This window comes from Dermacentor silvarum, chromosome 5 (assembly GCF_013339745.2).
Source record: "Dermacentor silvarum isolate Dsil-2018 chromosome 5, BIME_Dsil_1.4, whole genome shotgun sequence".
NCBI lineage: Eukaryota > Metazoa > Arthropoda > Arachnida > Ixodida > Ixodidae > Dermacentor > Dermacentor silvarum.
This window is the reverse complement of record NC_051158.1, coordinates 176,180,119-176,197,785: the sequence shown is the minus strand read 5'-3', so window position 1 is coordinate 176,197,785 and position 17,667 is coordinate 176,180,119. Positions and strand designations below refer to the sequence as shown.

The window sequence follows — 17,667 nt, the reverse complement described above, 5'->3', positions numbered from 1 at the left end:
TGATGGACACTACTGCGAAATTTTTGCTGTTGCCATATTGGGCCGCGTCAACGAAGTAGCTGCCGCCAGGGAGTTCTGTCGCCCGGCGTAGGAGCGCCACGGCCCTGGCCTTCCTTCTTTCCACGTTGCGCTGGGGATGCATATTGCGTGGAGCGGGGGATATGATGATGTGGTCTTTCTGCTCTTTCGGAAGGCCCTGGTAGGAGTCTTTGACTTTAGCCGCGGGGACGCCCATCTCTGTAAGGAGTCGTCTGCCCGCCATGGTGCCGGAGAGTCTGAGAATCTGTGCCCTCTCTTGTGCTTCTGCAATTTCTTCTAGTGTATTATGAATACCCAACTGCAGAAGTCGGTCGGTGCGTGTGTAGTTTGGTAGTCCGAGCGCGCTCTTGATCCCCCTCCTTATCATGGCATTTAGTTTCTCTCGCTCGGCCCTCTTCCAGACGTGCATGGCCCCTACGTACGTGAAATGGCATAACAAGAAAGCGTGGACTAGCCTTATCAGATTCTCTTCACTCAGGCCTCTCCTTCTGTTAGCTACCCGCTTGATTAGACCGATGACGCTATCCGTCTTCTTTGCTAGTTTGTGAATGGTGATGCTATTTGTGCCCGCCCCTTCGAGTGGCGGGCACATTCCCAAGATTCTAATGGACGCGACTTTGGGAATCAGATCTCCGCACTTGATGTAGAGATTAATGTCGATTTCGGTGGGGGGTTTCCAGTTCTGTGGCTTGCGGCCCTTTCTAGTGGGGCTGTAGAGAAGGAGTTCCGATTTCTTTGGGGAGCACCGGAGTCCCGTGTCCGTTAGAAAGCCACTGAGCCAGCACAGAATAAAATATTTTGTCATATGGCTGATATTAGCGCATTTATATGGCGCTTTATTCATAGTTAAGAAACCTATATCAAACACCTTTACTAAAAGTGAATACGAGCTCTAAGATAGATGGCGCTGTGATATTTATTGCAGCGCTATGAAAGAAACTGTTGTTTAAACAAGAACCGCATCAAAGGAAAACACTTTATGTTGTGTTGGATGTGCGCCAGCATCAGTGGTTATGCCGCTCAGCACGAATTCATGAATGACCAGTTTTCCTGTTGTTATTAGGTAAATGAGTAATAGTTGGATTTGCAGGTATTGCGAGCGAGGAATAACGTTTATAATATGCAATATTACTGACGACTGTCTCACTAGGCACCTTTAAATAACAGCAGACGGTTGGCCTGCAAGTTGTTTTACTATTGCGATATCAATTATATATGTACACTCCAGGAGAATTTTTGCCGTCACTGTGGGCGTCGCGGTGATTTTCCGTGCAAAGCACACATGCTCTAATATCGCGGCAGTGCGCCGCCTGCTGTAGGTGCGAGCGAAAGCTGGCGAGGTACATCCGAGAAGGCTTGATGCTGCGGTGTCTTCTGGCTCTCGCAAGGGGAAAGATGTGCGCGCGCTACGAGGGGGTGCAGGTTAGTGTACATCTCCTCTTCTAAAGGCCCTACCACAGGTAAACAATTTACGATGGATTTTTGGCGTTGGCGCCAGCCGGTGGCATGTGGCGTCGACGCTGAACGAGTTCCATTGACCGCGCTCAGCCAGAAGATACCCTCGGCTTCCTCTTATTTCAAGCGTTGCGCCACGAGTCCGAAGTAGAGCACTGCACGGGCCGAATTTCGCGGCCCGGCCCGGGCCCGTTTTTACATTGGGCGGCCCGCCCGAGCCCGATCAAAACTTTTATGGCGAGACCCGGGCCCGGCCCGGGCCCGCAAATAATCTACGTTACCCGCCCGGCCCGGCCCGCCACCCCTTTACCTTAAGCCCGAGCCCGGCCCGAGCCCGACTCGAACCCGGCCCGAACCCGGCCCGAAACCAAAAAATACATGTTTTTCAGAGTTGAGAAGCCCGAGAATAACTCGCAGAAAGCCCGAGCCCGGCCCGGGCCCGCGTCAAAAAACCCGAGCCCCGCCCGAGCCCGGGTCAAAAAGCACACGCCGTGCCCGAGCCCGTGAAATAACTGCTCTACCCGGCCCGGCCCGGCCCACGGGCCGGGCCGGGCCCGGGCTTTCGGGTAAGCCCGAGCCCGTGCAGTGCTCTAGTCCGAAGCCTCCCTTCTTACAGGCCCCGAATTTAACAGACCGATCTTCAAAATGTTGCGCCAGCAGAACACTGGCTTTTAATTCATGAAATATTCTTGTATTTTGAAACATCACAAAACTTGTCTTTAGCTTGAGAAGAAATATATACAGTATTTTGCTTGATTCCTGTTCTGAAACTCCTAGAACCAGTGACCTATAGCATCACCAGCAGCCGCCGTGCTCACTAGTGGCAGAAACATCACTAGACGGAAACGCTGCCGAACAGAGACGGAAACATGATGATGCACAAGGCTGCACTAATTGCAATGTCCGGAGCTTGTGAAAGTGATCAGCTGCTACGGTAACCACGCGGACGAAGCACTCACGGGCGGTAACGCGAGCAGCTTGGCCGGTGAATGCCTCCGAGCTCGCTCGAATCGCGGAGCTGATAGTTTGCCGCTTGGTTCGACCGCCACTTCCGCCGTCGCTGCGGCCATGCTCAGACATCGGCGCCGAGCGAGCGGGAATCGGCGCGCCATCAGTGGCGGCCGACCGACCACGTCGGCGTCGATGCCGAAACTCAGTCGCAGAGTTCTTCCTCTTTATTGGGCCTGAAGTCTCTATCTACTCTCGACACGCATCGCGGCTACACGGGTGTCATTACACGCCACGTTGGCTCTCTGATTGGCTGGCCAGAGGTCACGTCTTTTGAAATTTATGCCGGGGGCAGTAAGCTTGGAAAACACAATTTTGCGTTTTCATAAAGATGACGAAGGGCGACGTGGGGCTGCAGAGTATGTCGAATAAGACCTTTGTTTTTCTCGTCCTTTGCACCTATATAGTATGTAGCGATGTTGGCGCTTAAAAATGAAATTAAACGGTAGCGTGCAAAAGCCTGCGCAATGCATGCGCTATTTCGCAAATATTTGACAAATATGTGGCGGTCGTCTAAGATAGCCGCCATTGTCACCTTGTTGATTGGCTGGAGGAATATCATGTGAGGAGCGTCATGGGCAGGGACGTTTCGTAAATATGAATTTGACGTTGTGTGGAGTTGCGCGGGGCCCCCGTTGTAGAGATTTCCGCCAATATTTGGGCTGCGACGAGCTGCTCGAATTAATTGTGGTAATGAGCGGCCATATGCAATGACCCTCGAGCTGTGTATCGCTGCATTTCTCCCTTCTTTAGGGGCCACGGGAATGTTCTGATCATAACGCGTGCTCATAGCATTTGCACCGCTCTGTGGTGGCGTTGGTCTTTGTGTTCTCGGCCACCACTTTTATTGCGATAGCAACTATATGGACACTCCAAAGCGGATTTCTGCCATCGGCGTCATCGTCGCCGTCACCGTGAGGTTCCGTATGACATCAACAGCGATGAAATCGTCGACGCGCTCCGGACGCTGTATGTGCGAGTGAAAGGGCGCTCCGGGCGCGCGCTTTCACGGGTAGCGAACGCACGTTGGAGAGCAAACGCGCATTCTGCGTCGTGTCCCTTAAGGGCTGCAGAATTAAGCGTCTGTTTCCTCCCTTTACAATCACCATATATTCAGAGCAAATGCGACTTCTTCCATCGCGCGAAAGGCCGTGAGGGGACGGGAGGGAGGGAGGGAGGGAGGGAGGGGAGGCGACGTTTCGCTGCGGCACCAAATGCGTATTTATACAAAAACGTTGCGAGGCGAGAAGGTGGGTAACATTTCCGACGCAGCTCGACGAGTGTCCTATTCTGATCTCGTCGAAAACCTCCGAGCGGTTTGGTATGTAAAACGTTTGGTTCATTGCCTCTTCTTTCTTATGCCGTTCAGTTTCTTATGGGTAACGTCAAATTTGTGCGTTACGTTACAAAGGGAAATTGGGGCCATCAGCAACATTTTGTACGAGGCGCGCCTACGTCACGCCTCGAAGAAAAAATTGCACTATCTTCCCAAGAGAACCATGGGCCGATGCGGAGCATCGCGGTCGTTATAACGGCGTTAATTACGTTGTTATTACGGTGTTATTACGTGTTAACTTGCGTTGGTCACCATCACTTTCGCGGCGCGCTCGCGGTCGCGTGCAGCATCGGGAGCAGCCTCTCGTTGTTGACGTTTATACGCGGCTTCCCGTTCTCGAACTTCGGGTTCCACCGCTTGCTTCGTACGTTTACGTTGAACTTCACGGTCCCGAACCTCAGGTTCTGCTGCTCGACGTTCACGAACCAACGCGGCTTCCCGTTCTCGAAGGTCGGGTTCCGCCACTCGCTTCGTACGTTTACGTTGAACTTCACGGTCCCGAACCTCAGGTTCTGCTGCTCGACGTTCATGAACCAACGCGGCTTCCCGTTCTCGAAGGTCGGGTTCCGCCGCTCGCTTCGTACGTTTACTTTGAACTTCACGGTCCCGAACCTCAGGTTCTGCTGCTCGACGTTCACGAACCAACGCGGCTTCCCGTTCTCGAAGGTCGGGTTCCGCCGCTCGCTTCGTACGTTTACGTTGAACTTCACGGTCCCGAACCTCAGGTTCTGCTTCTCGACGTTCACGAACCAACGCGGCTTCCCGTTCTCGAAGGTCGGGTTCCGCCGCTCGCTTCGTACGTTTACGTTGAACTTCACGGTCCCGAACCTTAGGTTCTGCTGCTCGACGTTCACGAACCAACGCGGCTTCCCGTTCTCGAAGGTTGGGTTCCGCCGCTCGCTTCGTACGTTTACGTTGAACTTCACGGTCCCGAACCTCAGGTTCTGCCGCTCGACGTTCACGAACCAACGCGGCTTCCCGTTCTCGAAGGTCGGGTTCCGCCGCTCGCTTCGTACGTTTACGTTGAACTTCACGGTCCCGAACCTCAGGTTCTGCTGCTCGACGTTCACGAACCAACGCGGCTTCCCGTTCTCGAAGGTCGGGTTCCGCCGCTCGCTTCGTACGTTTACGTTGAACTTCACGGTCCCGAACCTCTGGTTCTGCTTCTCGACGTTCACGAACCAACGCGGCTTCCCGTTCTCGAAGCTCAGGATCCGCTGCTCGACGTTGACGTTTCGAAGCGGCTTCGCGTTCTCGAAGTGTGGAATCCGCTGCTGGACGCTGACATTTCGAAGCGGCTTCGTGTTGGCGAACTGAATCTGGATCCGCTGCGCGTCCCCGACGTTTACGTTCTGCGTCGCGAGCTCTTCTCTGCTCAGCCTTGTGTTCAGAGGTGCTCGCGGTTCTGTTAATGAACTGGCTGCTGCTCTTTGAAGATGTGCCAGACAGTTCGTTGACAGATTCGTTGGCGTCCATTCAGCGCATCGGACGGCGCAGCGTGACTAAACCGAAGCAGCAACTGAGGCAGCGGCGCATGCACCGGGTTTATATAAGCAACTGGCGCGGAGAGGAGGAGGAGAGAGGCGCGCATGCGCGCGCTATCGCACAGGTGGCGGATGAAGACACGGAGGGAGAAGCGCGTTATCGAACAGATGGCGTGGAGAGGGGGAGAAAGGCGTTATCGCACAGCTGGCGTGGAGAGAATGAGGAGAGGTGCGGACGGACGCCGACGCCGACGCCAACGACGCCGCGGGACAGGCCGCCGCTATAAGATGCTCCGCATCTAAAAGGCGGAGTGCTCAGTCGACAGCCTCTACTGCAGCTGCGGCGGCTGTGCGTGGCCGCGCGCGTTTATCTAGAGGCGATCTGCGGCGCGTTCGAAGCTTAGCCGAGCTGAGACAGCTGATGGCTTGTGGGCGCGGTATTCTCGAGCGCCTAGTTCTCGCTAAGCGCGAGGTAGCACGAAGGAGAATTCGCTCGCCTCTGCTCCCGCTCTTCATCACGCCAGTGGTCTGACAACGATTGTCCGCGGTCATGGAGTCAGATGCGTTCGTGTTTGCCGGAGCGCGCGTGACAACATACTGGGTAATTTAGTTAGTAAACGGATGTTTACTAACGTTTATGCAGCTGATAAAACGACTAGCCTTCCTTCATATAGCTGTTTAATAATTTGCTATCGATGTCGGTGCTTCGCCCTTCGGGCGACACTGTGACTTTCTTTTGCTTAATACAGCTGGTTTCTAATTAACATTACGAGAAAAAAATGGAGCTGGGCAGGCCATGTAATGCGTAGGATGGATAACCGGTGGACCATTAGAGTTACATAATGGATACCAAGAGAACGGAAGCGCAGTCGAGGATGGCAGAAAACTGGGTGGGGCGATGAAGTTAGGTTTGCTGATTTCAACTTGCAGGTGCAAGTTGGAATCAGCAAGCGCAAGACAGGGGTAATTTTTCAGAGCTGACAATTTTTGCAAACTGAAAATAAAAACCAGTCAAAAGACGAAGGACAGAGAAGAGACGTGGCACACACGACGCAAAAAATTGTCAGCTCTGAAAAATAGTTAAAGTTCGCTCATCATTTCACACGGTGCATTGCTTTGTGTTCAGAAGAACTTTAAAGAAAGTGTTTAGCAATGCTTAAAAACAAATCACATGCGTAAAAAAATCACATTGATGGATTTCTATAAGCGCGGTAAAAAAGTTGTCGCAGTTTCACCTGAAAGGTGAAGCATCAATTGCGATAGCAAATCTGAAGACAGCTATACGGAGTAACGATAGCAGCTTTATCAGCTGTATAAACTTGGACATGCAGCAGCACCGGCAACACGCAGAACTGTTGTCGACGCCGTCGGCGTTTTGCCCGCGTTCGCTCAAAATGCTTGCGGCGTTGGTGACTGTTGCCGGAGCCTCTGATATAAATAGGCACTTGGTGCCGCAGCCAAATGTCGCCTCCATTCCCTCCCCCTCCCCCCAACGGCCTTTCGTGCGTCGGAAGAAGGCCCGTTTGCTCTACATATATGGTGATTGTAGAGGAGGAAAGAGACGCCTACTTCTGCAGCCCTTAAGGGAGCACAGAGCAGAACGCGCGTTTGTTCTCCGCCGTGCGTTCACTCCCCGTGAAAGCGCGCGTCACTCGCGCCCTTTCACTCGCACATACAGCGTTCGGCGCGCGGTGACGATTTCATCTCCATTGACGTCATACGGAACCTCACGGCGACGGCGACGGTGACGGCAGAAATCTGCTTTTGAGTGTCCATATAATTGCTATCGCAATAAAAGGGCTGACCCAATGGCGGCTGAACGGAATAGGCTTGAAATGATGCCCTATGTTCATAGGGTCTCCCACAACGTCAAGAAAGTTGCTGCGAGGCAGGGCGTTAACGTTGTTTTTTCTGCTCCCTGCAAACTTTCAGGCCTTTGCTCACGTGTGGCGCGCGGCAGGACTAGACCCCCCGCGTGTCATGACAACGGTTACATTCCTTGTGCTACACGTGTGGTGTATGAGCTTCCGCTGATTTGTGAAAAAGTTTACATCGGTCAGACAGGCCGGTGTATTAATGAGAGGCTGCGAGAACACTACAATTCTTGGAATACCTCTGATGGAGCAAATCTGCCTCGCCATTGTCGGGAATGCGGCTGCGTCCCGCTTTTTTCCAATGTTAAAATCCTTGGTATGGGCAAGGGCAAGACGGAGCGTGAAATTCTCGAAGCTTACCATATCGATTTGCAAGGGGATAATTGCATCAGTTCTACCTCTCTCTCACTGATGCAGAAGGAACTTAGTTTCCTTTCGCACTGGCGTTAGCTACGTGGCGTTTTGCAATCACCTTTGTTTGTGTGTGGGTGTCGGCTTTTGAGCTGCGCATGCTCGCCGGGTTTTCCTGAGAAACGGGGTTTTTCAATAAAGCACAGTTGTTAGACCAGTCGTCGTGTGTGCCACGTCTCTTCTCTGTCCTTCGTCTTTTGACTGGTTTTTAATATTCAGTATGTACCAACTGACCCAGACTGCTACTCTACTGCAATTTTTGCAAATTATCGAGTCTGGAAAAGTGGAACTTTGACTGAAGGTGTCGTAGAAGTTAGTGTCCAGTCCGGCTAGAGCTTTTTTCAATAAAACTATGCAATATTTGCGCTTTGGTCAACTCGGCAACAAATTTTTCAAATGCCAGCATCTCTGAAGACACAAAATCTTATCTTGGGTTGTATAATTCTCTGATCCGACGCCTAAGTTGTTTTAACGATGTCAAGCAACGGTAGATGCTCATGAGTGTGTCTTATTTTGATTGTGTTTGACTAATATCAAGTGCAACTTTATTTTTCCCACCACGGGTTGCTGTAATCCATCAGCTCTTCGACACCGTATGTACAAACAATTACGAGCTAACCTTTCTGTCACGTGGGGTTTTCACTCACACATGAGCACACAATCGATTGAAGACTGACCATAGACCAAAGCTTGACCAGCATTTAGAAGTCGTACATCTTGAACAGGTCCTTTGCGAGGGCACATTTTGAATGCGTACAATATTGTGTAACACTTCACATTACTTTACAGCACTGGTCATGAACTGGACAAAGCGCATCGAGGCTCCAGAGCCAGTGGAACGCCTTGCTTGCACAGAATAGCTGATCAAACGTAATATTTGCGTGTGAGAAGGCTTCTGAATGCTACCTCACCTGACAACCATTGCTTCGTGAGCTAAATAATGCTGCGAGCTAATAATGCGAACCAGGAACATGTTTAAAAAAAATGTCGCAGTTTCGTCCGAAAGGCGCAGCATCGATTGCGATAGCAAATTAGTAGAGAGCTATTCGGAGTACGGATAGTTGTTTTATCGGCTGCATAAACTTGGACACATTCGCTTACTAACTGAATTAACAATCGTGGTGTCAGCGCGCACAAGCAAACATGAATAGATCACACTGAATGACCGCAGACAACGACTGTCAAAACGCTGGCAGCAAGCGCAGCCGCCGCAGCGGGCGAAGGCTCGCGCGGTCTATCGCTTCAACGGAAACTGAGCGGCGAATGCACAGCGCATACAAAGGTCAGAGGCGTGTGGAAATAAGAGACGGTGCGGGCGACTGCTACTGCCGGGCAAAGTGCAGAGGAGTTGTGCAGAGGAGAAGTTGTTGGCAGAGGCGAAGCTGCCCCCCCCCCTCCCTCCTGCGCTGCCTTCCCGCTTTCTCGCTTTCGCGTGGGAGATTGAGTGGCCAGTTTCCCTTGCGCCCGGTTGCAAGATAAGCATTTGGTGAAGCAGCACAGCGTCGTCGCGCCTCCCTCTCTCCCCTACCCCCGCAGCCTTTCGCGCGACGGTCGCGCTTGCTTTCCGCCGTGAGTTCGCTCTCCGTGATAGCGCGCGTCCCCCGCTTGCTTTCACTCGCGCATACGGCGCGCGGCAACGATTTTATCGCCCTTGGTCTTTATACGGAACCTCACGGCGATGGCGACGCCGATGGCAGAAATCCGGTTGAAGTGTCCATATAATTGCTATCGCAGTAAAATGAGTAAAAGCAAGTGCTCCCTGTAGAATAAGATCTTACTTATTTTTACATATGCGAAGCCACTGCATTCCCACATCGCATAGGCATCATTATGAATAGTATTGACGGCAACAAATCCCCATAATACTTTTTTGCGTGAAATGACCTACAAAAGTTAGGAACTACAGGCCAGGTTTATATTTTCCATATTTCAGTTTTTTTTTCTTTACTTTAAGTACTTATATTAAAATTAGCAAATTATTAGAATAGTAAGCTGTTCGGCTAGTTGGTTTGATGTGATATTGGAAATGATAGCGCAGAAGTGTTGCGGCAAAAGGAGACCAGGACAGGAAAGACGCTCACTTGCAAGTAGGTTTATTTTCAGAAACAGACCACCAGGAACGTTAGTGTGCATGCACTGGCATCGACTATGGTGAACAAAATTTAAAATTTGAAAAGGTCGCCTATCAAAGGAGCAACCATGACTACATCAATAATGACAACTTGTGTGGGTGGCAGCAACATGGGCTCGTGCAAGTGGTATGATAGAAATGCGTCCAATAAACCATCTGGGAGAGGCGGAGGAGGTGGCGGGTTAGAAATTTCAGGCAAGCGCGAACAACGTTAATTCCTCGTTCATAAGATGCAGTGACGGGGTACTAATACAAAGGTGGGCATGAACGTTAATCTCACCAGCCTCTAGAATTTCCCCTTCGAGTCTGCCTTTGGATCTGCTTGGAATCTTGGTTTTTTCGACAAGGGCTTTAGGCCACATTTCTTGGAGTGCGCAGGAAGGTGCGCTGCGTTGCTCAGGGCAATTAAAGTTGACGGATGCTCTCCTATCCTGTCATTTAGACAGCACCCAGTCTGCCCGCCGTAAACTTCCCCACAGTTGGGTGGTATCTTATATACCACTTCGGCGACACAGGAGACGAAGGGTTTAGCATGATTCTTTCCACAGGCCTTGTTCTTCTTTTGGCATTTTGCGAGGGCGCACAACCGAGAAAGCTTGAGAAGGGCTGTGAAGACGAGGTCAACGCCGTGTTATTGCCCGATCATTTTCAGCGTGTGTAAAATCGTGTGGATATTTGCCATCACGATATAGTTATTAAGGCGAAAGAAAGCCTTGGGTGTGTTTGTTGGCAGTGCCCTAGGCGGTGACCTCGGCGAAACTGCGCCAGGACGAATTGTGGCCGACACCGCAATAAAAGCTCGGATTGACGTCACACTTTGAGGGAGGTTCCTGTAGACAAAGTAAATTAGTAGCTTTGAAAAGAAAATTTAGTTCATTTCTCACTGGGTGGGAATCAAACGCGGGCCTCCTGGATGTCCGACGAGCACGCTTCCGTGAAGCCACGGCTGCTTCTGGCTTACTAAAGCCTTCAACCTAGTGCTTGCGTGATTGCACACATCACGTCGCAGCCATCTCGCTGACTAAACGTGTGGCCTAGTACGTGCACTGACATGCTGCACTTTACGTACTACGTTAAGTGTCCATCTGTGGCGTCACCTTAGTGCTACACGTGTACTTCCTATTTCGGCTCGTTATGCCTTGCAAGATGTCTAGCCCCGATGGTATCACATTACCACTATGTCTTACAAGAGAGAGAGAGAGAGATAAATGAGATGGGAAAGGCAGGGAGGTTAACTGGAAGGTAGGTATCCAGTTTGCTACCCTGCACTGGGGAAGGGGTAAGGGGAGACAGAAAGATAAAGAAAAATGCACACACATAGAAAGAGAGGGCGATCAGAAAAAAAAAACACAAGCACACGCACACACACAAAGCAACTCAGGAGTGTCACAGTCGTTCAAGCAGGTCGCTTGTCCGGAGGAACCTCAGCAGTGCGCTCATCGCCTTCTGGTGTGAAGACCGTGTCAGCCGGCACTCTAAGATCGTCCGCTCAGAAAGCGGCCGGTCGTCGAGGCGCGCCAGCGTCGTCACGAGCGTCTGTCTCTGGGAGCTGTAGCGGGGACAATGACACAAGATATGTTCGATTGTTTCCTCGCGGTCGCAACTATTACAGGTAGCACTGTCAGCCATTCCGATGCGGCAAGCAAACGCATTCGTAAAAGATACTCCAAGCCACAGTCGGCAGAGAGCAGTTGTCTCGATTCGGGAAAGTCCAGATGGAATATGTAGTCGGAGGGATGGATCCAAGCGGTGCAGTCGAGTATACTGGAAACTTGGCGTGTTCCACATGGATCGAGTGGCATCACGCGCGAGTATACGAAGCTTTGCTGCTGCATCGGTTCTTGAAAGTGGAATGGGTTCCTTCACAGCATTTTCGTGAGCCCTCCTAGTAGCTTCATCGGCCTGTTCGTTGCCCATGATGCCGCAGTGGCCTGGGAGCCACTGAAAAGTAATGTCATGTCCTTTTTATACTAGTTGGTGATATATCAGCCTTATTTCAAGCACAAGTTGGTCTTGTGGTCCACGACGCAGAGCGGATAGCAGACACTGCAGGGCTGCCTTCGAATCAGTTATATACTCCATTTTCGTGGTAAATCTTCATGAAGCATATGAAGGGCGCTGCGAAGTGCAGCAAGCTCCGCAGCAGTCGACGTTGTCCGGTGAGAAGTTTTAAACTCATAGGTCACGGCTCTTTCGGGGAAGATCACAGCTCCTGTAGATCCGTCAAGAGTTGTCGACCCAACAGTGTAAATGTGAAGGTGGTCTTTGTATGTCTCGTGCAGCATGAGTAGAGATAGCTGCTTGAGAGCTGGTGACGAGAGTCCTGCTTTCGTTTGAATCCCTGGTACCGAGAGTCGAACTTGTGGGCGAGCCAAACACCAAGGAGGTGATAGCAGCCTCTCAGCAGGCGTATAATCTTGAGGGAGGCAGTCACGGTACGTCAATATCACCTGGCAAAAGGAGGCATTGGGTCGGTCTTTCAGCAGCGTGGCGAGGTGAATCCCTGGTAGTCTGGTAGTCTGGTAGTAAATGCGTGGTAGCCTGGTATGTCTTACAAAGAATCTAAGCCCGGTTGTATAGCTTAATGTGTTACCAAATGTGCAGTCGGCTTGCGCTTTCTTGTGTTACAAGAGTGGAAAACATGCCGTTATTTGGCCTCTGGCGCGGCGTAGCATTGGGTGACGCCTGTAGATCTTTCAAAAGCGTTGATCCCACTGCAACTAGCACACTCGAAGGGAATCCCGAGGCTTTCAGACGAGACACTTTAAGGTCAAAACTATGGTCAACACTGTGTACAGAAGACTTGGTCAGGGATGACTTGAGGCACGACGAAGCCCCATTTCACCAGTTTGGTGTGACAGGAGCCAAAAGGTAGAACAAAGGCGTTCGTGACAGTTAAAATAGAGTGCTAAATCTAAAAACCGGAATGTGCCATTGTCAGGATTTCTGTCAGGCCACTTGAACGTGCCGATGTTGCTGTCACCCACACAAGTTACCATTATTGATGTAGTGATGTTTGCTCCTTTGATGAGCGACCTTTTAAAATTTAAAAATAACTTCACAATACTCGGTGTCAGCGCATACGCAATAACGTTCCCGGTGGTCTGTTTCTGAAAGTAAACTTAGTTGCAAGTGAGCATCTTTCCTGTCCTGGTCTCCTTTTTCCGCAACACTTCAGCGCCCCCCTTTGTGAAATCATAGGAAATTATTACTTTCATACGGGATTCTCGAGTTGCATCTTTGCACTTTCACATAAGAATATAAAAAAGTTGTGTGAGCAATTATTGCTGCTTTACATTCATTTTAAACAGCAGTGATCAGGCTACAATTTCATGTGTCACGGTATACTCTTCACCTATTACGTCTTGATATAAAACGTTCAATTATAAAAAGCAACGAAAATGAGCACATTTCTAGCGATCATGAGAGTTAGGGCCTGTGTTTTTTTTCTAGCTGATTACCGAAACGTAGCTCGGTTCTTTAATTACATCGTTTAAAGCAACTAAAATGCACAACTGTGATATATTACATTACAGCTTACAAGAAACTGTTACCTGGCTTACAACGGTATTATAAAAGAAAAGTGATACTGAAAAACCAAACGTAAATAAATAAAAAATAAAGCCTGTCCGCTTTCGACGCGGTGGCAGTTCAGAGAATTTTGATATTGTTTATTTATTTATTTATTTAGAAAGCCTAAGGGCCCACAGGGACATTACATAGGGGGGGGGGGGGACATAAAGCAGAACACAATTTTCACAAATGAAGGAGCATCGCAGATAGTATATACAGCACTTTGGTGTACAGCAAGTCGTGAAACAATTAACAAGGTAAATATTCTTGCAAAATTCACACTCAACGAAGCAAGAACAAAATAGCGAGAGCGAATAAGTGTTCTGGGAGAGAAAAAATTTACTAAAAGTGCTAGGATTGTAAATGCGTTAGTCATGCTGAATGAAATAAAGAAGACTGTGTTATCGTGGCAATTCTGGAGGGTAACTTATTCCATTCTTTTATTGATAAGGTTAACGGCGAATTCTTGTACTTTTTCCGTCCGGGCGAAGATAGGGTTAACTTTGTAGGTATGATCGATGCGTTGTTAAGTATGAGGTGGCGGTAAAATGTATGACCGGGCAAATGATGTGCTGCTGTGAAACAGTGTGTGAAAAAAGCATAATATGGCGAATTTTCTGCGCATTGAGAGTGGCGGCATTTTGAGTGTTTGCTTCAAAGATGAAACGATTGCTTAGTTCAACATTTTTAAATTAAACACTTTCAATGAAATTTGTTGCACTGGAGAGAAAAAGCTGTATTCTACCGACACTATATTATACGTTTTTAGGCGACTTGCTTTCTTGAGGAACTTCTGAACTTGACAGTATCATTGTTTGTCCCCCCGTATGTAAGCTCTCGCACACACTAAGTTAAAACATGTTTACTAGCTTCGACCAATAGCTATAAGAGTGCTAACTTGAGTCGATTGGCGCAGTAGCTAACATATAATACTAGGTTTGTGTTGCCAGCTTTCTTGCAACACAGACTACATAGGCCAGTGGATATGTGCCCGAACTTGCTGTTGGCTACTTAAGGTATGTTCAGACTGCGGTCGTAACGTTAGCAAAGCGCGCAACTGCCATAAAGACCGCATCGCGAGTTACAAGCGTTAAGATCGTTAAGAATGCTGGTCGTTGACATTGTCAGTTGCATGCGTTACGCATCTTAAGACCAGCCAATCAAAACGTGAGCTGGCCAGTTACGCCTCAGTAGATTTCAACATGGCCCCTGTAAACAGACTACGCACGCAACTACGCACACTACTCGAGTTAAAGGGAAATTGAGACATCCACCCAAATGTAGCAACTCCTACAATGGAAACCGAACCGGGTTCCTCGCAAGAAAAACCTCGCAGTTTGAAGAAAAATTCGTCCTGGTCCGGGACTCGAACCCGGGACCACCGCCTTTCCGGGGCAGCCGCTCTAGCATCCGAGCTAACCAGGCGGCTAGCAGATGGCAGGGCGAAGTCGAATTTGTGGACAACTCGAAGCAAAGGCAAGTGTATGACGTAATATTTCAGCGGAGATCCGCTAGGTGGAGGTAAGTAATTCGCCCTGCCATCTGCTAGCCGCCTGGTTAGCTCGGATGGTAGAGCGGCTGCCCCGGAAAGGCGGTGGTCCCGGGTTCGAGTCCCGGACCAGGACGAATTTTTCTTCAACTGCGAGGTTTTTCTATCGAGGAACCTGTTGGGTTTCCATTGTAGCAGTTGCTACATTTGGGTGGAGGTCTCAATTTCCCTTTAATTACTTATCTCCACCTAGCGGATCTCCGCTGAATTATTACGTCATCCACTACTCGAGCTACGCACACAAGGTACTACGCACACAGGCAGCCATGTCCGTTGTGCCGTTGCCCAGATGCCAGTAGTCGCGTCACTGGAAATTTAAAACCGAAACTGCGGCGCTCATTGGCCACGCCGTAACTGTCATATCTGTATGAAACTTAAAAGTAGCGGGCCTTGCAACAATTACGCTCGCGTGTGTGACGACTGTTGCGCTCTTAACGCTTCATACGATTATATTCTCAACAATTTAGTTGTGCTTTTTTCGTTTGCGTTTCCATTTCTTGCGAAATATCTGCACATTACGTACGTAGTCTGAACGTACCTTTACTGACCAAGTAGGCAACAACCGAACAGGAAACTTCGGCACTGCGTATGTGATGTTGGTAGCCTATTGGTCAATTCGCAGAATGTATGTGCCAAGGTGACAGAACAGGTATGTGGGCTGGCATTAGAGCAATAGCGTCCCACTAGCATCGAGGGCGGGTGCTTAAGGGATAGCAAGTGCGTTGCAGTGACAATACATCGTGGCGTGGCAGCTAGATAGCGCAGAGTATCGAGCGAAAAGCGCGAGAGGGAGCACGGCTGAAACAAACGCCTCTCATGACGCTGTTCGTTCCGTGTTTCCTCGTTCCGTCTCCATGAATCACCCAGAAACGCCGATTACAGCTCAGGAATAACGCTGCTGCGCTGAAGCCGCTCACGGCCGCTATGCGGAGAAGCCGGAGGAGCACCGTGCCAGTCGCTTGGGGAAAATTCGGGCCGCGACACTGACGAAGTAATATCACAATCATAATATGTGAAACTTATTGTCAACAATCATACACAGAAGATTGTTAATCGCATTGGCGCCGCCAATCATCTTCATTGGATGAATGAACCGCGAATTTTTGTTTTCATGGAAACACTGGTCTTGTATTGTTTCGTGCACTGGATGACAAGCTAAACAGTTTCTGTGTTTCAATGTATTTATATGGGAGCTCTTGAGGTAATATTTCCTCCTAAATTAATGCATCCTCAGCAAATAAAAAAACTAAGTGTGGTGCTTGAGTATATCGTACCTGGTCTGGCGATTGTGAGCGTTTCCGTAGTAACCACACCCAGCAAAGCCACCTGAAGTCCTGCAATGGTGTACACAATGGACTTTGGCAGTGTAATATTTCTGAATAGAGGTTCATCAGAATAGTCCAGGTTTGTTCCCAGTACAGTTACATGCGCTTGTTTCATTTTCCAAAGAAATGGCGCCAGTCCTTCTGGTCCATCGTCGAATTCGTGGTTGCCGAGACACTGAAATTTTTTTTTAAATATAAGAACTGGCAAACAATTCCAAATATTCAAGGCTAATAAATGTTGCACACAGACAAGTATCAAGTGTATAAGTACAAAATTGATCATTTGTCCTTTCAAAGTAACAAAATTCCGTTTATCATAGTAATCTCATTCAGAGATTACCACCCAATTCATGTTTAATGGCAAAATTCGGAAACGTGATAATGAAAGAATTACAGGTACAGAGCAAACGCAACTAATTTTTGTAAGAGAAAGCTTCGCTGTTGAATAAAGCTGGTTCTGCTCAGGAAATCAAACATCGAACCACAGCCTCAGTAGCCTCGAGCAACTGCTGGGTATAGAACCAATTTTTGCTCACAAGAAACTTTCTTCACCTTGCACTTTTCCGCAGAACTGACTTCTTCAGAATTGATCCGTTAAGCAGCTTGCACAATGGAAGCCCTGCGGCTGTAAGTTGTTCTTTTGAAGGCAGGGTTTTCTTTGAATGCTTCAGATCGATTCGCGGTTTGTGGAATGTGTGAATCTGTCCACTTTCGCCTGGTGTAGATCGACAATTTCAGGCCTTCTAGTGCAAATAGCACAATGAAGAAGCGTGTAAATGCAGCTGTGAAGAGAAAGGACGCACCTAATTAGCGTAGAACTATGTACGCAGCAGTAATGATGCGTAATTATCACAAAAAGATAGAAATGAAACGCACTTGTTCAAACTGCGGGCATGTTAAACTGGAACCGTAAATGGGGCTTTGATCATGAAAAGATATGGGAGAATCCCGGAGATCGTGCAGTCTAGTAATCTGGGCCGATCCCGAAGGGAGTGCAACCTGAACAACACCAACACAGGCTACACCAGCGTGCCCAAAAAGACCTTGTCTTTACTCAATGCCAGCCGCTGTTGAATCAACCTTTTTCTGAACAAATTGCAATGACGTAGAAAGCCCATGCACCATCACGGCCTCTGCAGTCTTCAGAAAGAAGGCTGATGCCTCAGCGCTGCAACTCGCACCTGCACTTGGTTATGACTTATCCACTGCTCTGCACTCGGCCCTACGTGACCAGGCTTCCTGCTCACGGTCTATACACACCGTTACACTAAGAATTCCCGTGTCGGAAAGCTTAACTCTTCCTCAAGCCTGCTCACGGTCTATACACACCGTTACACTAAGAATTCCTGTGTCGGAAAGCTTAACTCTTCCTCGTAATGTGTATATTCTCGAAAAGTGACAAGCCGCAATATTTATTTGGTGATCACGGAAGTCTCAATTCTATAATAACTGTGTAAAAAAACTGCTTTATTTGACACATCT

At 49.1% G+C, this 17,667-nt stretch overlaps 1 protein-coding gene across 1 annotated transcript in view; it reads right to left on the bottom strand.

Annotated features, from left to right (window-relative positions):
- The window catches only part of LOC119454601 (protein 5NUC-like), a 134,007-nt gene that overhangs the window by 82,849 nt on the left and 33,491 nt on the right, over positions 1–17,667 (bottom strand). The window contains exon 3 of the mRNA XM_037716492.2: positions 16,135–16,360. Coding sequence (XP_037572420.1) covers positions 16,135–16,360 — 226 coding nt within the window. The remainder of the gene's footprint in view (positions 1–16,134; positions 16,361–17,667) is intronic.